Genomic DNA, 22,712 nt, shown 5'->3' on the forward strand with positions numbered 1-22,712 from the left:
CATGGGCGATTTGATTCAACGTTAGCTATTTAACGGGCTAAGAAGTTAATCGAGGCGAGGCTTACACGATTTATAAAAGGAATGCATCTTCATTTTTGACTGATCTTTGCTTTACGTGTCCGATTGAGTCAGGCATGATTTAATTACTATCATGTGTACGGACCCTAAATGCGTTATCAGTCTTTTTGTCTTAGACCAGGGGTCACCAACACGCGGCCCGCGACCTGATTTGAGATTTCGGGAGAATGCTTCGTAAAGTATTTTGAAATGCTAAAGTTGATTTCAGTATAAAAAAATTGTAGTTGTTCAATATAAACTATTCTCCTGTGCCCGACATCACTATTCCTCATTAGCTGATACGTCTTCGCGATGGCAATAGCATTCCATGGAGGGAGAATTATATAATATGAATGAGCATATTGCCTCGACGTGTACTGGCCATACACTGCCAAGACCGAGATGCTTAGAAAACGACTACTTGAAGCTACCACACGAGATCAAGTTTTCCTACAAGTCGACCTGTGTTTAGCTCAGCCCAGTATCGATTCTTTGGTCGCTGAAAAGTGTCGTCAGGTACCGCGGGCTGCTCATTGTTGAAAATAAAATATTTTTTGGGCCAATAATATTTCTTTAATAAGATATTTCTTTTTTGACAACTATGCCCATCGCCCACGATAAAGAGCAGGGCGTTTTACAGACGTAATGTTGTAAAAACGTGGTGTTGTCAAACTATGTGACCTATTGTATCTCGATATTGAGCTCATTCGGTCCGCGGTCTCCATGATTTTTAAAAAGTGAGTTAGACCCAGAAGCTTTCAAAACGTCTTGTCACAAGTTGCATTTGCCTTTTCCTGTAGATTTACCAAACAAAAAGCTGTGCCACACACCTGATCTTCTTTTCGCACTGACCTCTTCGAAATTCTCTTCTATACCAGAACCGGTAGTTCACCTCTGAAGCACCGTCTTTGTAACGCTACGTCACACATAGCTACGCTGCGACGGAAGTGACTGTTTAGCTCATTGTTATGCTATAGTTGGTTTTGATAATTGTTTCAGACAATTAGACAAGTTTGTGACACCATTTTTTTCAACCAAAATCAGAGATATGGCGCTACATAGAGCCTTGGTGGATGTTGTGTACAATTCCCGGGATTTAATTTGGCTTAATCCCGGGATCGGGATTGCTTCAAATTCCGGGATCCCGGAATCGGGATTTCCCGGGGCCCCAACGCTATTCACATACGTTATACGTTTTATGTTGCAGTAAGGGGCGATTATCTTGCGTACCGATGTGGGTTCCCAATAGCACGACCCTACTAAACGTCTGACCGAATGTTACGGATGGGCATTTTTAAAGGGTATATAGGAGTTTTGGGTAGTGGGGAACGAAGACTCGGAATAAATCTGAAGTGGGGAGTAAGGACAAAAGGGTTGGGAACCACTGCTGCGGAGAGCTTGATTCATATTGATGCATCCCAAGTGGTATCAATTTTTGACAGCATACCCATTCGTCCGCATCATGTGATGCAGATTATTATTATATTCTTTATTCACAGTAAAACTGGTAGATACACACATAATCCGGGGAGCAACCTGCCCCCAAAGGAAAACGGCGAGATTGGAGTAAAGTTTTAAAATTTCAGTAATACATTTAAATTGTTATTCCTATGCAATACACGGAGAAGTCAGATTACAGAATTGTAGCAGATGAAGAATTGGCAAGGGTTACAGAGAAGAGGTAGAGATGATTGAAGATGGAGAATCGAAATTACAGAAATTATGCTGTGATTCACAAGTGTAATTTTAGTCCAGTGATGCATTCAAGGCCTTTCGAAGAATGTGCACAGTGCCCAATAATGTGATCTTTTGGATCATGTCAAATCGAAAGTTACCCGGAATTTGTTGGATATGTCTCATGAATTTTTTTGCTCACGACCCCTGTAGCGCCAATGACTATCGGTACAATGTTTATTTTGCATCGCCACATTTTCTCACATTCCATTTTGAGGTCTGCGTATTTGCAGTGTTTTTCTGATTCTTTTTGCAGTAGGTTGTGATCAGCTGGGACAGCCAGTTCAATGAATAAGCATTCTCTTTTCTTTTTTAGTTTGACGATTATATCCGGGCGGTTGCTTCTGATTTCGCGGTCAGTTATAACTGGTACATCCCACAGAATTTTTACTTGTTCGTTTTCTGTCATTGGTGCTGGGCTGTAATCGTACCAATTTTTTGTCGAAGTGGTGATGTTAAAATGTTTGCATAATTCAAGATGAATGTAGTGACCAATCCTATTGTGTCTCCACGTGTATTCGGTAGCTGCAAGTGCACCACAGCCGGACATGAGATGTGCCACAGTTTCATTTTGGTTGTGGCACATTCTGCATTTGCCGTCCGTGTTCTGATTCAGAATTCTTTTGCGATATTTTTTTGTAGGAAGCGATTGGTCTTGTGCTGCGAAAATGAATCCTTCGCTTGCCGGTTATTATTATTATATTCTTTATTCACAGTAAGAAACTGGTCAATACACACATTATCCGGGGAGCAACCTGCCCCCAAAGGAAAATGGCGAGATTGGAGTAAATTTTTTAAAATTTCAGTAATGCAGTCAAATTGTTATTCCTATGCAATACATGGAGAAGTCAGATTACAGAATTGCAGTAGATGAAGAATTGGCAAGAGTTACAGAGCAGAGGTAGAGATGATTGAAAATGAAGAATCGAAATTACAGAAATGATGCTGTGATTCACTAGTTATTATTATATTCTTTGTTCACAGTATGAAACTGGTCAATACACACATAATCCGGGGAGCAACCTGCACCCAAAGGAAAATGGCGAGATTGGAGTAAATTTTTTAAAATTTCAGTAATGCAGTCAAATTTAATAATTATTATTAATATTTGAATAGTGGCGCTTATGACCGATTAGGTCTTTTGCACCACGTACGAGATGGTTAGCGTAAACAACATTTCACAGATATTTCGCACACGACAGAACAAATTCCACCTCCGGGGTTATTAGTTGAGGAGACGTGAGAACATTCTCAAGTGAAAATACGATGCCGTAATAGTTGCACGATTCAACTAGAAATCGACGGTGAAAATCCAATCGAGAACAATATAATACAAAATGTTATACGGTTTCTGGAGTGCCGCATGTTCCACAATTGGGGGTCTCGGAGCAGTTGATACGGTATAAATGCGAGTTAAGGAGACAATGACCCGTCCTCAGACGGAATAATATACGGTCGTATACTCGAATGGATGCTTGAGGCGGCAATACGAAAATTGATTTCACAAATTGTCTCTAGTGGGAACCTCTGGTATCTGATTGATACTCAATGTTCCACTTTTTTTTGCAGTGATAGCGGACAAGTGCTTTAACGTCTTTATGAGGAACAGGGTAACGCGCAGTTGTTATTTTATGTATCGCTTGCTTTTCTTGCTTGCCGGCGTATTCGTTTCCAGGTATCCCCGCGTGTCCTGGTATCCATACAAATTTGACGCTGGGACTAGGGATGTTGTGAACGTGAGGTTCACGTTCGCGTTCTGTGTGTGAACCCTAGAAATTTGGAACTTAACGTTCACAAACGAACCTTGGTAGGTTCAGCACTGTGAACCATTTCCATATATTACAATTTTCACCTCATTAAAACATCTTTGGTTGATATTTCTTGCATTTAAACTGCGGGCCACATAGGCATGGCGCTGGCAGCATGAAAAATCAATACTAAACGAGCATGTACCTTGACAATCTCAAAACTTTTACTTGCTTTGATACAAAAGTTCGCTCGAAACATCCAGCTTTCCATTTGTGAATGTTTAGTGACTATCTGCTGAGAGCTTGACCCGCACAACATCAAGAGCGAATTAGCACTACATGTAGTCAGCGAACGAAGCTTGTTCAACCAATCAATGAAATTGATATCTTCATCTGATGTAAAAACTCTAGCAGGCGTACGGGGTCAATCTTGACTTCATATGTTTATTGTATCATAACAACCACACCCGTGCTATTGGGGTGTTGGCTACTGCTGTATAACTTGTTGATGCGGTAATATTAGTAGCATGCACAGAAACCGTTTTACACTCCGCTCAATATCAACGTAGCAATACTCGGACGCCGAATGCATTGTCCGATCTGGCCCTTGCATTGTTGGAAAAGCGACGGAAGATATTGATTTTATGGGATTAATATATCATTTGATTGTCCCAGTTGATACATTTGGCGACGTTTAAAACGTCAGTATGTAGGCCAACTTCATCATTGTGGCATTATGTGACCCGATTCGTCGCTAGGTATCGTGTACTGTACATTAATAAAGGCTACCACTTCACCGAAATGTAGGATTGAAATTAACAATATGACGTCACGAGGTTCACGTTCGCGTTGACACAGAACTTTTCATAACGATTCGCGTTCACACGTACCTGAACCTTTCAGAGGTTCACATCATCCCTAGCTGGCACCTATTCCGTAATGCGCTCGTGTAGCGAGAAAATTTCAGCAAGGAATCCATCGATTGGTCTAGAAGGGCAAGAACTTATTAATTTTAGAGCACTCAGACAATCACAAAGGATCACGTATGTGATGCAAATGATAGTGTTGATATGGAAATGCGATAGTCCTTTGTTTACTCGAACATATCATGGCATTGTGCCGTCCGCCATATTATATAGCCCATTCATATATGGCATTATATACATTATATACATTATATATGGCATTCCTACGATCCGATATATTTTTTATTAACATATATTTACTGCGCAAAGTGTTAACACTGTATCTGATACAACTTCTCCGTATGGCTCTTCAACTAAACTACCCATTCGTCCGCATCGTGTGATTCAAATGATAGTGTTGGTATGGAAATGCGATAGTAATCCTTTGTTTACTCGAACATATCATGGCATGGCGCCCTCCGCCATATTATAAGGCCCGAAGTTTAGTCGAAGAGCAATACGGATAAGTTGTATCAGATAGGTACGGTGTTAACACTTTGGGCAGTTAATATACGTTAATAAAAAATATATCGGATCGAAAAAATGTCATATATAATGTATCTATATTTTTGGAAAATAGAGGCATTACTACACTTGCTTTTTTACTTCATCATGCATGATCTCAAGAAAAAAAGAACTGACAATAATTAGATCCTAAAGTATGATACTGGGAATTGAAAGATAAATAACAATACTAGTTCTAAAAAGCGGAAAATATATTTTATGTCTTTTGTCCAGAAACTTTTAACGGTGCTCTGCTAAAACAGGTCAAACGCACACAAAAGTCTGAGTCCACTTCCCGATTAGGACACACGCCATGGGCTGTTAGATGACGACGATATGATAGGTAATTGCTAGATTGCGAAACGGTAGTTTCAAGCGTATGGGTAATAGTGATGAAATATTTCATACTGGCGACAATGCAGCGTGAACGGAACCACACAACCCGCTTCCTTAAATATATTAACATGAACCCGAATATTTTCGGCTGACACTCGTCAGGGGTAATCGTCAGCAACTAGTGTCAGCCGAAAATATTCGGGTTCATTTCAATATGAATATACTTTTTAATTGTATATTGAAGTTCTGTACCTCCAAGAAGCTCTTCAAATATATTAACCGATACTTTCGTGAAAATATATTTGTCACTCCGTATATGTATCGTGCGCGAAACGCGAAGAAAAATCTGGTCTTTACATATTTTTTATGAGAATTAAATGTTGGTACTCTGCAACTACAGCCCCAAAATTCGCCAGGCTATCTTTCTGATTGTAGGATTACACTACTTCTACTTAACAAAAAATAGCGAGAAGTAACCAAGTAGATCACAAAATTTTACGATGTGAAGTAGAAGTAGCGGAAATCAGATTTACTTGAGGAAGTATCGCAAGTAGCGGGAAGCTACTTGAGTACTTCGAAAAAGTAGAAGTAGTTCGTTACTGACCACCTCTGCAAGTAATACACAAAAACATATCATTGTCGCTGAAATGATGATAATCTGGAATACGAAACCGTGATGTATTTCTGTTTTAGGGCTGTTACTTCATCACTGTTCTTCGCGATCTCGCTTTATTCAACGAGCTTCAGTCAAGATCGCTACCTCAACATATTACTCGGAGGGTTGATTGAGTTGCCATCGGGTATACTCGGATGCATTCTCATGAAATACCTCGGTAGACCTCGAACGGTCGCTGTGTTAATGGTGCTGGGGGGAATTTCGAGCATAGCGTTACCGATGCTACCAGAGCGTAAGCTACATTTTGATAAAAACTCACAAATAGCCGTCATTAACGAATCAAAAATTTATAACTTATGAAATCATTGTTAATTCAAGAAACCACGCACAACATACTGCGAACTCTCTCTGATGTATATGCTGGGATGAGGGAGATCCTATTGTCGTATAAAACAGTTTTTCCTTTGAGCACGTTTGTCACGCCACGAATCGTAGGAAACAAATGGAATCGGACAAAGAACAGCTTTCAACGCCTCTAATTGTACAAGAAAGCCGATTTTGCAAGTAGCGCTGTTGACACGGGGTCATATATGATTGACCGGGTCCTAGCCTTGCATTAAACCTAGTCCATTTCATTTATGCAATGACTGTGACGCTCACTAACCGCTAACTAATATTACACAGATTTACAAGAAATATCAACCATACTTGCTATTGTGGGAAAGGCATCCATCTTTGCCGTTTTTTGCACCTGGTATTTGGTATCATCCGAAGTCGTACCGACTCTACAACGAAGCGCCTCTATGAGCTTCTGCGCATTTGGATCTCGTGTAGGATCGCTCGGAGTACCGTATTTTATGTATCTAAGTAAGTACAAGAATGTGTATTTGCATAGTTGTGCGGAAGAACAGTTATCAAACAATCCACGATTTTCGTATATGCACTCTCTCGCCTAGAGAGCTGTGCTCTTCAAGTCTTCAACCTTTTCCTCGTGGTACACCCTTTTCACGTTAACTCAAGACACGTACTCCCCTCAAACGCGTGGCCAGTAAAATATTTGGGAGGGAGGGAGGGCAATTTTTTATGAGTCTAGGGGAACTCCCCCGGTTAGCGTTCCAAGATTTGCCCATTCAATGGGCAATTTTATTACTACCCAATACACATGCGATTCATGTACGCATGATTACACCCTTTCCGTAGCGAATTAAGTCTTGTATATGGCGATTGATTCACGAACGATCTTGACTAGCAAATATCAATGCTACACAAAATCAGTATCATTTTCATCTCCAGTCGCACCAAGCGCAAAAATATTTTAAAGTAAAGAAACGAATTTGATCAATAACATTTTTACACGCATATTTTGCATTATTTGCATATACATGAGCAAGTGGTGTCTTCGAATATTTTGGGTACGTAGGCGGGTAGGCCTGATTATAAAACTTGAGCAATGTTCATACCACACGAATAAGATCATTCATGAGGCTCTCGTAGTTTTTTTTTAGGGGAGGGAGACATGACCCCTTTCGCCCTGGCTACACCAATGACACTCCTGACCAAATAATACACTGATTCCGTATTGAGCCTAATTCAGGGGTGTTCAACCTGATTCACGGCCGCATTGCAGTCGTCACAGCCCATATGGACGAGAAATACTCCTGTTTAGCTGGCTACACTGATTTTCGCGCAGCGGAGAGTCCTTGTGGTGTTATGTGTCATCGCTGATTTCTTGAAATGCCCCTTGCGTATGAAATTTTCTAATTCTAAAAGCAGAACAACCATGTAGGCTTACTATATTTCGAGTTAGAAAAAATTACTGGAATTATTATGCTATAGTCTGGCCGAACGCGGAAATCTTTTCAATTTCGTAAATGAATTTCGTCAATAGTATTTTACCTCCTCTTTAATTCTTTTACAACAGGAAAATATAATTATTGGGCTCCCGGCATGGCAATGGGAGTAGGAGCCATATTGTCAGGATTGCTGGGAATAATGCTCGTTCCGGAAACGCGAGGTGTCGATATACCGGATACACTTAAGGAAGCAACAGAAAACAGACGGTAACGTCAATTCTATATACGTTTGTCGGATGTGAAATCCACGTTATCTCATCACGCTGATCGCGATCTTCACCGGTAGTCATAGCTATTTCCATTAGATTATATTAGATGAAACTAGATAATAACTCAATGTACTTCAATTTATTAGCAATTAAGCCATGAATAAAGAGAAGAGTGAGAGTGATTTCCTATGAACATGGCGCCAATTTAATCGTACATCGTTAGCATACGTTAAAGTAGCTCACGTGCTGCCTACAGACTTGTACAAACTACTGGATTTTCAAACAGCGCAACTGAACTAGAATTAGAACTGCGCATTTTTTAAACTTGCAACTAGAACAAGAAGTAGAACTATTCAATTTTCAAGACCCGCTACTCGTGCTAAAACTAGTAATTACGACTAGAAATAACTAAACTACAACTATAGCTATATCAGTGGTTCTTGGCATGTGTTTCCGGGTGCATAGTGTAAGTAATGTATTGAATGTGCAGTTAAATGTGAAATGTTGTAAATTTTTGCTTTTGTGACTCACCGAAAATTAGGGGTTTCCCGGAGGAATGTAGATTAGCGACGGACACACATGGGCATTTTACGTCCCGCGGTCCAAATCCGGCCTGCGAAGAGTTGCTTGGATTTTGAATTATACATTTGAATATGTACCAAAACTATGGGTTGTATAAATTAAACCGGAAATGCGTTTGATTTGAAGGCTGTTTACCGTGGTTAGCCTACGTTCGTCGTATGCATAATGTAGATTTAAAATTTAACACGGAATAATTTAATTCGGAATTATGATCTAAACACGCAGTCAGTGGGCTGAGGCCGCAAGAAGGCAAATTTTGGAAAACCTGTCTGCGAAACAACCAACGCAACAAGGCTACACACCTAGCTACACACCGTTCGGGATGCAGTGACCAAGCTGTAATATCCCATACATTTTGGTGTCTTATTAAAAGGACATGTCTGCGGTTGGTGCGATTAAAAAGAGTTAGCAATGTTTCTCGTTTACCATTGTTTTGAATAATCATGTTAGATAAAGATCATTTTTGTACATTAACTCATATTCCCTAATTGTCTAATAGTAACACATCCACCCAGAAGCTTATGTTACGTAATTCAGTACTTTCAATTAGGAAATGATTTGAAATTAATACAACGCAGAATATACTGCGAACATTTGACTTAGCCCGCCAACGTATTTCCTGCTTCTCATTCTTCGAAAAATAATTGCCACCTCTGGCGCAGGCGCCCCCAAGTCAATAAATTTCGAGAACCGTACTGAACTGGATTTCATTCTCCTAGGCAACGCATTGATTTCATTTTATCAGAAATATCAGACATAGATCGACATTTCAAAAGGACAGGGGTTTCGAGTTTAAAATGGGAGAGATTTCGACCCAAAAATCAACCCGCTGCTGATGGCTACGTCCGTGATCGCTCTGGGCTAGCAATGGCTGCACAATAGGAGTGTTCAAAAATAACTTTTTTCCCCGAATTCCAGCCATTCACTGATTAAATTGTCAGGTTACTTTAAAAAACGCTACACACCAAGTTTGGTTCAATTCTTACAAGTATAAGACTCCGCAGATCCAATTAAAATATTTTAATTTATTAGGGAATTTTTTTTTCTTTTTTTGTCAACCCAATGACATTGTTGAGCTTTCTTCAAAGACGATGCAAAACAAATTGGACTCAATTCCAACTAGTAGAAGCGGAGTTATTTGAGTTTTCCGTTGATAATTCTTGGATTATCCACCAATCAAGGATAATCAGAAAATTATCAACGAAAAACTCGGATAACTCTACAAAGTATTCCGCGTCCGACTATTGCAACATTGATTTTGAGCAGAGTGTAAAGCGGGTACCCATACTTTCTACCGATATTACCCCATAGACTAGTTAAACAGTAGCCAACACCCCAATCGCACGGATTTTTTTATGATAGGCCTACAATAAATATATCACATCAAGATGGATCCCGTACGCCTGAGAGATTTTTTTTACATTAGACAACGATGTATTCATTATATCAATTTCACTGATACATATCGAATAAATATCATGCACTGACTTTCCACATGCAGTGTATTTCGTTCTTGACACAACAGAGAATCTCTAATTAATTATTCACGAACGGAAATCTGAATATTTCGAGCAAATTTTTGTAACAAATCAAGTAAGATTTTCGAGATTAGCATTCTGCATGCTCGTTTAGTCCTGATTTTTTAGGCTGCTAGCGCCATGCATAGAGTGGTCCGAAATTGAAATGAAAAGAATTTCCACCAAAGTTGTTATTATGACTTGAAAAACTGTAATATATGGAAAATGTCCAGAGTGCAGAACCTACTAGGGTTCGTTTGTGAATGTGAACCTCTAAATTTTAGAGTTTCACACACAGAACGCAAACTTCATCCTCACGTTCACACCATCCCTAGTTCGTAGCTTTTTACTATATGTATCTCATGCTGCAGTACGGCCAATCAAGGTTTCAAGGTTTCCACAGTGGAAAATAGTATCGAAATTGTAATTCTCATTGATAAATTAACTTTCAGTGGCGAGGAGCGCATAATTTCAGTACTCAAAAAGCTATACTTCTACTACTCTATTCGAACCATTAAAATCAATACTCTATTCAGTTTAGAATACTCGAATCCTTGTGCCCAGCCTTATGCTTAGTGACAGTTATTCATGTACTTACTACTCCATTTGGATCGGAGATAGAAGCGGATTTGCTGCCTAGATTGAAGAAAATTCAATAAAAACTTCAACAAATCATAAATTTTAATATTGTCACACCCGATTCCACAGCGACTTGGGAGTTCATATTTGGTCAATATATTGTAGGTTATTCTAATACCGTGTGTATGCGTGTGTCGAGATCAAGGCATATTCATTTACAGTCATTCTGTGACTTTGTCAGGAAATTCAGGAAATTCAGGAAATCTTCACGTTGCCCAGTCAAACAGTTCCAATAAAAAAAAATGTTTTCGCTTTTTTCTGCATGCTGTGTGCGTAATGCTGATAACACTCCAGTTCTTTCTCAAAGATATATATAAGATACTGGGTTCGACTATTGCAGTCGAAAACCAAACAGTATCCCTATTTTCCCAAATAGCTAATTTTCGTCTATATATATATAAGCTCGCTTTTTCTCGGATATTATAATAAATGAAATATGCGGTGCTGAATAGATTCAATAATTCTGAGCACCAATAAGACGAAGTCACACAGAGTGTTTGCCAGGTCGTTGTTTGCAGTATTTGGTGCATGGACACGACAACTCAAGGTTTATTTGTTTTTATCAGCCAGTTCGCCACGGAGAAGGCTACAAGTTGCGGCCAACAATAAGTCCATTTTATATTGTGAAGACTTGTGGGGATGAGCGCATGAGATGATGATGTTGTACTATTTCTCACCGTAGCGAAACTTAAATCTTGCTCGGCATTTGAATAGAAACGGCCATGTGTTTTATTTACAAAATCGCAATTCAGTCGCGGCGCTCGAAACATCATCAGGCGGGCTACATGAGGTCCAAGAGTTGGTGACATCTGCTCTATGATCAGGAATTGATCAGAAAACGATAACTAAAAACTTGCATCAACACTTCTGTGAAGTTAATCTTTCCATTTCAAAACCAAAATCATACGACTCCGAACCTTCTGTCATCGTTGCGCAAACATTCAAAAGTTATTACATTATTGGTGGTGCAAATTATCCATGCCTCCGTATATGAGTAAAATAAAATATAATGACGAACCAAGTTATTGTGGTATCATTATGAATTTATTTTCCATACCATAGTCGGCCGTTTACCAACATAGCCTGCTATGCTGTGGCTTCACCACAAATTGGCATACTCGGATAATATAGTAGCCATTACCGATATCTAAATGTTCAATCAGGGCTTTGGAGCAGCCGTAAATTTAAACTGCTCCAGCTCCGGCTCCGGAGCTTTCCTCTATCATACATTAGCTCCGGCTCCAGCTCCGGAGCCGCATTATTACCACTGCTCCGGCTCCGGCTCGGAAATTATCGAATGGGCCTGTCTATATCAGGGGTGGCCAACCCGCGGGCCAAATGTGGCCCGCAAGAGGGTTTTGCGTGGCCCGCGAGGTACTTTCCTATTATGTTATCGAAAATGAATTGCTCAGATTGTGAACTTGTAATGCCAACCAAAAATTACAAAGTCTGGCTGCGACACTTGGGATGTTGATGACTAAAATATCAGCTCCGACGCATTGGCAGATCCAGGGTCCAGTCACATTTTCAGTAAATCGTCGTACATTACAATAAACCAAAATAAGTGAAATTTTTCTTCACGCTTCGCGTGTTTAATTGACACACGATTTCTTGCTTCGTAGCCTACCGCCTACTGAAAATGAAAAAAAACGCCTAATTTACCCGATTGAGTCTAACTGTATTCGCAATTACGGGAGAAAGTCTTTTCGCGTTTTCGCTCGCATAAAAATCGTCGACGGTGAAATGTAGGCACAAAATTATTGTCCCATATTATCGGAGACCTTCGATATCGATGTGGCCATACGCCGAAGAGTAGTGTCCTTGCAAACTTAGCCTAGCGGGCGGTAGACTCGCAATATACTCAAGTAATAATATTAATGACATAGTATATTTATAAACTTTGAAAATTTATCCGCTTGGCGCGGCTAGCGCACTCGTTCGTCAATTGCATGTGCCCCTTTAGCCGAAAAGTTTGGCCATTCCTGGTCCATATAGGTTACTAATCTACCCATAGGTTAGTTATCTATAGTAATCTAGAGTCTGTCAGCCGTGAGTAACATCCGATGTAGCAGCGAAGACATAGGTGCCGTCGTGACGGCTTGTGATGTCATAATGAATACTTGTCAATTGTCGAAAACAGCATAGTTACACTGGAACGCACTTTACTCTGTGCCATTGCTGTACACAGCATTAAAATTCAGGCCTGCTGTTCAATTGTGATAAATCAGCAGATGTGGTTGTTGCATATATAATAGCATCTTATGAAATACGTCGGAGCCGGAGCTACTCCTCAAATAACGGGATCCAGCTCCGGCTCCGGCTGATTTTCATGTAGAGCTCCGGCTCCGGATCCAGCTCCGGTGAAAATGCACGGCTCCGCGGCTCCGGCTCCGGCTCCAAAGCCCTGTGTACAATTACACATATCTTGTGACTGAACTATAGATATTGACGCACAGTGTTTCTGGTCGACTGCTGTACACTTGCACATTCATCTCATCGCCATCAACGCGCAGAGGAGCCATCATTTCGCGAAGGTTTTTAATAGTGAAGAGTAGGGGAGATGTGGTACCGATTGATCAAAAATTGGAAAATGATCGCTTGCCCCAAAGTGCCCAGCCGAAAACATCAGATCTTTTGCTGGCTCAACAATTTGATACAAGCTCCACCTATCGCACACATATACATGAATATTCGTCTTTTCAAAAAATATTTATGGACGTTCGAAATTTGTTGCTCGAACGTATCATCGGTCCCCACCCGTTGGTTCCAATGGCACACGACCTGGGGACCTATGAGACATACTCTCAAAAACTCAGATGTGACAATTTTTTCTTGCTCAGTATTATCATCGAAGCTACAGCAAGCCAAATAAGAATGTTTGCTCGCAACCGTAAAAAAATAGAATAAATATTAACTCAAATGTTACCATAAAATCACGTTTCGATTTAGGCTCGAACTTATAAATTGGAGGGTACACAGATTGCCCGAAAATCGACATTGTGACTTCCAAATACCTCGTTATAGCGATAAAACATCAAATGCAATTATTACAGAAAGAGTTTCTGTACCTAGGCATGTTTCAGTTGTTGCATGATTAGTGTGCTTGATTATTTTGCTTGATTTGGCTATTGTATCATCGGTCCCCACCCGACGAATTTTACACACGAATCGAAAAAATTCCACTCATGGAAGGTATTGAATAAAATAATTGGTACCATTATATAGCCTGATACAAGCCCTACACTTCACATTAAAAATGATTGCTGGTTTTTTCGTGTCGAACGTTACAAAGAAAAATGTATGCGTGGATCGAAATTTAGTTTACACCCCCAAAACAGAAAACATCTGTCAGAGACCCCAGCTCGCGCACGTCGAAATTTTGTATATGTGAGGAAAGATTTTGCCAGCATGCAATTGTACAAAAGATCACGGAGTGTAATCATGGAATTATCATAGAGTATTTTCGGTCCCAGTGATCCATCGGTACCACATCTCCCCTACGTAGATCAGGGGTCTCAAACACGCGGCTCGCGAGATCATTTTAAGCAGCCTTCGTCGGCATTTCAGATTATGAAGTATTCGATAGTATTTAACAGCCACATATGTTTTTTTTTTGTACGGTACGGTTTTGTAGTTGTACGGTACGGTTGAGAATTTGAAATTCGCTCTAACACTACTCCAAAAACATGAAACTACCTATCAAACTTCACGATCACATAAGTTTTAGAAGTTACCATGCGGTGGAAGATGAGTTATTACGTCACATTATCAGTTTATGCTTGTAAAACATTACCCGTTTATGATTTGTGACTGAAAAATGTAATATGGACTTGGGCGCGACCATTCGTAGAATTTTTCGAACTTGGACTGACCGAATGGGTGATGAAATAATTCGAGTTGAGTCGGTTCAAACGTTAAATCAGAGAAGGAATTGTGATTTGGAACGACGTGACTCGGTATGGAAACCATTGGCATTCTGTTGCCCTGTTGATGTATAGCTAGTTACATTCTGGGTCATCTTGGGCCTCTCTTTCCATGATATTATGGTGATCAGTCAAGTAGTGGTACCCTCCACAGCTTTAACACCAATGGATCCTTCGGCGATTGGACATTTATATTACTATGGCACATTATTCATTATATTTAAGTTGTTATTGATCTGTTTCAATATTGAAAGGTAAATCTAACACTGATTTGATTTTGCTTTGGTAACGACATGATCAATAACCTAGTTATCAGGAGTATGCCCGAAACCCGGCTTAGGCTGTGCTGCTCATATGCTATGATATCAGATCACTCTTAGTTCAATTCTAAAATATTCTACCTATGATTTGGGCGCGTCAAATGTTCGGTAGCTGCAAAATTATTACGCGACAGCTTTTGCGATGTCATGATGCATTTGCACGCTATAGCATGGTGTCTATAAATAACTATTTTTACAAACTATGCCAATTATACTGCAATAATTTATTCAAATATGTGATTTTTTTCGTGCCAGGCGTGAATTCACCATAGTAAATCACATTTTCACGATGTGTGTGGAATGCCTGTCTGTAAGGTCCCGTCAAATATGGCCTTTGGACTCAATAAAATACCCTATTATTGGTGCTGCGGCCCACGACGCTATCAAAAACCAGGGAATTGGGCCGCGAGCACAGTTGAGTCAGAGACCCCTGGCGTAGATGGTCTCTCTCCATTCAGTAGTGCAGATTATGCGGTATTTTGTTACGATTGTACCCAGGAGCTTCTGGCTCATTTGATCGTGCAAAGGCCGAAGAAAGACATTCAAATTCGAGAATGTTATCATATGAACTCGTTTAAATACTCTTTTAAGTGGATTCGCGAATTAATTCTGCACTGTAAAAAATAAAAACCTCGATTTACCGCGAAATGTTTGGAAGCACGGTAGCCAGACATTTCGTGGTAATCTAACATTACCGTTAGTCAATGTAAATTTAACTTACACTCGTCCGGTAATCTCACTTTACACGCCAGACTGTAATGTTACAGTCACCTCCGGTATATCTAATCTACATGTTCTCCTGTACATTTGCGATCGAGACTGTCATTTTACCGCCTACCTACCTACATGCTGTCCCTGTAAATCAGGATTACATACCAGCTTGTAAATTCACGTACATCCATACCTATCGCAAAGCAACCCGATGCAAAAATATCGCAACATTTTCTTCACATCCCCAAAACGACATTGGAACAAACTGTATATTCATTCATGATATCACGATGAAGTGGTTATCGATGGAAAAATATTGCTGCTGGAGGTCTAATTCTTCTTTAGAAGACATGCAGTAACACGAGTGGTCTTAAGAAAACGTGAATTAATTCCACCACCGGCCAAACTTCCAATTGTTTCTTTTTCTCGTTCTCATTCCTTCTGTGTAAGTAGTATCTTGCAGTTCCTCTAAAAAGAATTCATGCGTAAGTCGCTATATAAAGCAAAGTTCCTAACCTGGACAGAGGACATGACATTATAAAGACTAAGACAAATGGGCTAACAAAAATATAACATGTTTTGAAGTACCGGTACTGGCACATTGTGTGATGACGGCTCCGCCTTTTACACGACATAGCAGAGATTCATGGCTTTATCTCTGCATTGAAGCAAGAGGTTCCTAATTTAAGGTGGCTTGTGTGGCAAACAAATCCAGCAGTGGCTGAAAACATATCTATGCCATGGCCCGAAAATGACATTACCAAGCCAACAGTTTCAACTCCTCCGCAGCGGAGTATGTGGTCACTATATAAGTCGACAAATATCCCAAAATAGAACAGAGAATGCGGCGAATGAAATATATCAATCATGAAATCTAAGTCATCGAGGGCTGGTGTGCAGAGTCAGATATTCACGGTAACAAATACTATGTAGTACTGCATTACCTTTTAAGATGCGTATTCCATTCAGCATTCCTAGGAATCTTCAACGATCGGGTCCACTTTATTCAAGCACAACAAGCTTCGCTCCACCCTTTGCTCAAATCTCACTAATGGCCACTGGCCAGGCGACACTCGAACGATTTCGAAATAAATGGTATTCATCCGCTGACACATGACACCAATAATATTTACTGGCCACGTTATAATGTTTGATCTGGGTCGTTTTTTCCATACAGAAACATTTAGCATTGCACATAGTCCCTTTTTTCATCTAATTTCGTATAAATTGATATATATTCCATGTGTTGTTCACTACTTACTGTACTTACCTAACCAGACGCGGCTTGTGATGTCACAGTTGTGCGTTGGTTGTTTACTACGAATCTCAGAAAAAGCAGTCACCTAATGTAACCTATTACAGGTCGCCTTGTCCGCCATTAACAAATGGTCAGCTGAGCATCCGGTGCTGATATTTCTAGTTTCCCCGAGCAATATTATACATCCTGAACTAATTTTCTAACTTATCAGCCTTATCCGTGACAACGAATGTAACCAGCGAGCCTGGCCGTACACTGTACAGCCATTGCCTTATAATATAATATGGCTACGGTATACCACATTAGCTACGATTGTCAGTTATTTCTTGTACCCTACTAAGCTTACATTGATACTAGGGCCAACAATTTCGGTATGACAGACCCCAGTCTCGCAAACGAGGTTCAATCAAGTCAAATCACCTCTAGAATGATGTATCAGTAACATTCAGTTCTACGTATACATTGGCTGCAGCGATTTTGATGCTAATCAATTTTGCCAATAGCCCGGTAAACTGCAGTAACGAGTAACTGTCAGTAATTTTGCGAAGAAATTCTGGTAACTTACTTTACAGCTATATTAAGGTAATATTACATATCAAAATGTAAAATGACAAGCTACGCACAGTAATTGGCTGCGACCGGTAATTCGTGGTAAAATTTACAGAGATTTCCCAGTAAATCTACCAGATTTTTTACAGTGTGGATCCCCTGGGGCTTGGTACCCCCAATCTGTGGGGTGGGGTGTGGCAGTTATAGCCCGTCATATTTTCATGTATATACTTGTGTAACGGTGACACATCATTTTTTTTCTGTTCAGCACGTTTGCATTCGTTTGACACAGAGTACTGGGTTTTTGTCACAGGTTTTACGGACTTAACATATTCAAGAAATTTTCCCCACAAAAGACGACTCATGATGAAGAAGATGCTGAAAAGCAACTCGATCAAGAGCACATGCCTATGATATGAGTTCTTTCGGACTAACTGCTTGAAATGCAAACATTTACCTGGAGCAATTTTCAAGCACGTAATGAATACAGTCGAATCCGCTTAATTTGGACACCGGTTGAACCTGACAGCCTCTTTACTCGGCCCAAATGCTCGGGAACGGAACAATAGATGAAATTGCATGTATGCAACAACTGTTAATTCGGACACTGATACATTTAGTTCGAACATGGGCTCGCATCACTTAGGTATTACGGGTATCGCTCAGGTATGGTACACTCCGAATCAGTGGTTCAGAAGCTAATTCAAAACCATGCGAAATTGTACATAGACTTCTCTAGATTATGTATCGGTTATTTTAGCATTGACAGGCATATATTGGCGAGTGCTATACGTTGAAATTATTATTATTATTAATATTAATTTTGAAAATGGGACATTGTGGCGCTTGTCACCTTATCGGTCTGGTGCGCCACGACAGAAATGTCGTATTACCTGTCGCAAATCGTGTACGTGGAAATAGAATGCACTGCATATCATCACTGCAACATACTATGTCGTTATGCGATAGCTCTTTAGTCTTCATACATTCCAGCACTTGATACATAAGTTTTCGGGGGAGTATACGCTGAGTAATACTATACTTATTGAAATTTATACTTGACTATATGAGCCACTATTTTGATGTTAGTAAAATTGTGTCGAAATTAACTCTTCACAGAGACGTTATATAATAGAAATACTGTTACCATATTTTAGAAATATGAAAAGAGGACACTTTTTCAAAATTTTCAGACTTGCAATACCGGAGGTAAATCCTGAAGAAATGGTAAATTTTTCCCCCTTCGGGGTCAGTTGACTCAAAAAAGTGTCAGTTTTCCAGCTCATCTTGCGAAATAGCCGCATGAGTACTGATTTAACTGCATCTCAGTCGAATTTTGCCCTATATTTAACCAAAATTCTCAAAATAGAGGACAAAATCTCAAAGAAGAGTACATTTGGGCATCCTCCGAGGACACTTTCGAAAAAGTAAAAAAAGAGGACAAATCCTCTTAAAAGAGGACGCATTGTGACCCTACTATATAAAGGTATATGACCAGCAGAACAACAGATGTATCCTTGTCTGTCGCTAGTCTGAAAGAATTCTCTTTCCCAGTATTCAGAAGCGGCCAGCCTTTACGGCTTTAGACATAACAAATATATCTTATTTTACCATTCATATATGCAGAAATTCACTATAACTAATCATAGAAATAAACAACAACTGCCGTCTAATATATTTTGTGGCGTATTTAGAGGTCAATCAGAGCCGCAAGAAGGCTACCTGGGAGCCGCGGTTGGGAATAGGTAAAATGTCTTAGGTGCAGAGGTGGTCAAAGTAGTCACCGTCGCTACTCAAGTAGAAGTAGAAGTAACGCCGGAATTTCTACTCAAGTAGAAGTAGGAGTGGTGGTTCACAAGTAAGTAAGTAAGTAGGTATTCTGCGCTAATTTTTACCTACAAAACTGAAAACTGTCAAGTAGAAGTAGTCTAAAATCATAACTACTTAAAAAGTAGTATGAGAAGGCAAAATATACTTCAAGTACTTCAAAAAGTAGAAGTACTTCGTTACTGACCACCTCTGCTTAGGTGTGTTCAATTCTGGCGTGGAAGGGAAGCAAAGAATTGTTAATATAATAGATATTCAGCGAGTAACACAGGGGTCTCCAACACGCGGCCCGCGGGCCGCATGCGGCCCGCGAGGTCCTATTTTGCGGCCCGCGGCCTGATTTGAAAAAAATTCAGAAAAACGCTTAGTAAATCATGTTGAAACGCTAAAATTGATTTCAGTTGAAACATAATGTTGTTCTTTTTCAAAGTGAGCCATTCTATGTGCCCACTATCACTATTACTCACTAGTTGATACGGCTTCGGCATGGTAATATCATTCCATGGATGAAGAATTTGCTGGTAAGAATGGGCATATTGCCTTGACGTGCAATTTTCCACCACTGCCAAGACCGAGACGCCTGCAAAACGACTTCGGGCGCTCCAAAAGACCATGCTTTACGAGGAGATAGTTGTCTAGCAAGTAGGCCTACCGTGTATAGCTAACCCCAATATTGATTCTTCAATCCATGGGTGGCCAATCTGCAGCAGTAGAAGGAAAATTATGCGGCTGTCGACACTTGTAATAACAACCCTAAGTTTTCGCAGATACCCCCTGCATCAGCTGTATCTGGGAATCTGATCACATTGGCCGAGAAAGGATAAATATTTTATAGTAATATGTGAAACTATACTAATATTTATTGACGAAATTCACTCATGAACATGAAAAATTTTTCGCGCTTCGCGCGACTACAGATTGGTTCTCTGTGGCTCTTTACAACATAACTACTAACGATTTGGTGCGCATAGTAAGCCGATATGTGCATATAGATTAGTTCGGAGTGTACCGGCAATGGACATGGACATGATAACGTGGGTATTTGGCCCCAGCTAGTTTATCACGACTAACCACCGGTATGCGGCCGCAGGCTACATGAGTACGCGAAATGCGGCCGTGAATTACAAAAATGTTGGCCACCCCTGTTTTAGCGGCTAAAGAGTGTTGTCATTGTCAGGTATCGTGTACAGCTCATAGTCCAAAATATAATGACATTGATGATCATGATACTTTTTGTTGTATTTGTGTTTTTTCAATAAAATATTAGTTCTTTTGTGGTGACTATAACCGTCGCCTATGTTAGAAAGCACAGCGTTGTAATAACGTAGAGTTATCAGACGTGGTTGTTGAACTGTGTTGCCTACTTTTATATCGATATTGATGTCATGCGGCCCGCGGCCTCCAGGAATTTGGAAAAGTGGCCCGCGACCTATTTTGAGTTGGCGACCCCTGGAGTAACAGATTAAGTAGGGCTGTGTTGTCAATATTTCATATCAATCGCTGATAAGGTTTATGACATGTTTGCTGAATCTAGTGATGACTCCAATGTTGAATAACTTCTTTCAAATCGCCAAATCAGGAGGTTTCCTCATAGCTTTGCGAAGAAGCTGTTTGAAAGAATGCATCCTATCAATCACAATTGGATCTATGTCGGTTTGAAATCAAGCTTCATCATTATAAAATGCCTCGGTTTCTCAGCAGTGACCTGAACCCAAATGAAGGCGTATGAATGAAATTTTGGGTTACCAGCTTCCATAGCCTCCTTGTGTCATTTTATACTGCCCAGCCCAGCAAATATTCCTCCCACGTATAGGCTAAATAAGAGACTAACCAATAACTTAGCTGAAACCTTGACGTTGGCAGTCTGACAGTCTCTTACGCACTGTTCTGCTTTCAGTCTGACATGAACATTATCAGTAATTCTATATAATAATTCATTCCTTTAATGACTCTCCCTTTGGTCGCGTTGAAATGGTGAAATCACGAGTCATCTGATTGCCCCTGCTTGTGTGACATGATGAATGTAGCATGCAAGTTGAGCAACGTCCGATTTACTGCGTCTCCGGCATTGTCTTGAAAACATTCAGGTTTCTACAATTATGTGCCTACTGCCTATGGCCGTACTTTCCAGTTTGTACAGTGTAGTACAGTGCGCGTGTACAAATTAAACCATGTCATTGAAATATCGTGTTTAATAATATGCGCTAATAATGGAGCAAAGGTCTACACTGGAAATATCATTGCTATCAATCGACTTCGTCTACGTCACATGAATTTTGTTTTGGTGTTATACAAACGCAATGGATACGAGTACTGCTACTATCAATAAGTTTATCATTACTGCATTTTATCATTACGGTCACAAAATGTCAAAATTGTAAACAAAGTCTAATTTTGTTACAACCTGCACACACCTCCTACCCGAAAATGTAGAAAAGTATCTTTTGTTGTACTACAACAGATTTATTTATTTCTACCATATTACGTGATGTAACTACTGGAATTCTTCATAAGGACTGATTTCGTTAACATCAAGTTTTTTAATGAAAAAACTTGTCAATTTTTGAGTCATAAAAGTTTTTTTCAGTCCGAACTACTTTGTAAGGACAGACAGTTCGAACCAGAAATGAAGGTCAATAGTACAAATCTATCATTATGTGGGAAACACCTAATTTGCATACGTAAGGTCAAAATTTGGTCAAACTGCAGTTTTTTTAAGGTAAAATAATGTCAAATTTTGATTTTTTTTTCAGGTCAAAATCTTCTGTTTTTAGGTGAAAAAGTAATTGCTCAAGTTATCATTTATGTTCACATCTATTAGCGTGCCTCGGCCGGACTCGAACCAGCAACCCCATTGGTGTTGCAACGGTAGATCATCGCTACGCTATTTTGACAGCCATATACAGTACCCGATGGATAATGTCCCTAATTAATTCCTAATCGATACTATCCGTATTGCTAATACCTAAATTGTGAAAATATTCAAGATGTTTTCAAAAATATATAGCAGCATACCTTTATATTGATGTACATCAGGGGTGTCAAACTCAAATTGCGTCGCGGGCCGGATTCAAGCCTTCAAATCGCACGCGGGCCAGATCAATCAACACATTCCAAAATGTACCTCGTGCTCTTGCTTTTCACTAGATTAAAAGCATACATATATATAATACACTGATCATAGGGTTTTAAAAGTAGCAAGTTGCAACACCTATATTTGCGAACAATTGAATTTGCAAAAATACGATGATTGTCCAATGTCCATGGTTGAATAATGAATACAGATAAGAACCGCTATAACAGTGGCGTTAACGACGATGTAATTTGGCATATTCTATGCTCCCTGTGATTTAGTCCTAATCCG

At 39.8% G+C, this 22,712-nt stretch overlaps 1 protein-coding gene and 1 long non-coding RNA gene across 2 annotated transcripts in view; one reads left to right on the forward strand and one right to left on the reverse strand.

Moving 5' to 3' along the window:
* Positions 1-19,198, forward strand: part of LOC145447243 (solute carrier family 22 member 4-like) — a 37,573-nt gene extending 18,375 nt beyond the window's left edge. The window contains exons 9-12 of the mRNA XM_080325661.1: positions 6,038-6,252; positions 6,645-6,827; positions 7,882-8,020; positions 17,835-19,198. Of these exons, the coding sequence (XP_080181787.1) occupies positions 6,038-6,252; positions 6,645-6,827; positions 7,882-8,020; positions 17,835-17,940 (643 nt within the window). The 3' untranslated portion in view covers positions 17,941-19,198. The remainder of the gene's footprint in view (positions 1-6,037; positions 6,253-6,644; positions 6,828-7,881; positions 8,021-17,834) is intronic.
* Positions 15,935-17,231, reverse strand: LOC145447246 (uncharacterized). Its single transcript, XR_013917504.1, has 2 exons — positions 16,659-17,231; positions 15,935-16,182 (listed from the first exon to the last, which is right to left on the reverse strand). It is a non-coding gene; the product is annotated as an uncharacterized LOC145447246 (long non-coding RNA).
* Positions 19,199-22,712: the final 3,514 nt, after the last annotated feature.

The sequence above is a fragment of the Botryllus schlosseri genome, chromosome 9 (assembly GCF_051294905.1).
Source record: "Botryllus schlosseri isolate E-star chromosome 9, Bs_hap1, whole genome shotgun sequence".
NCBI classification, from domain to species: Eukaryota; Metazoa; Chordata; class Ascidiacea; order Stolidobranchia; family Styelidae; genus Botryllus; species Botryllus schlosseri.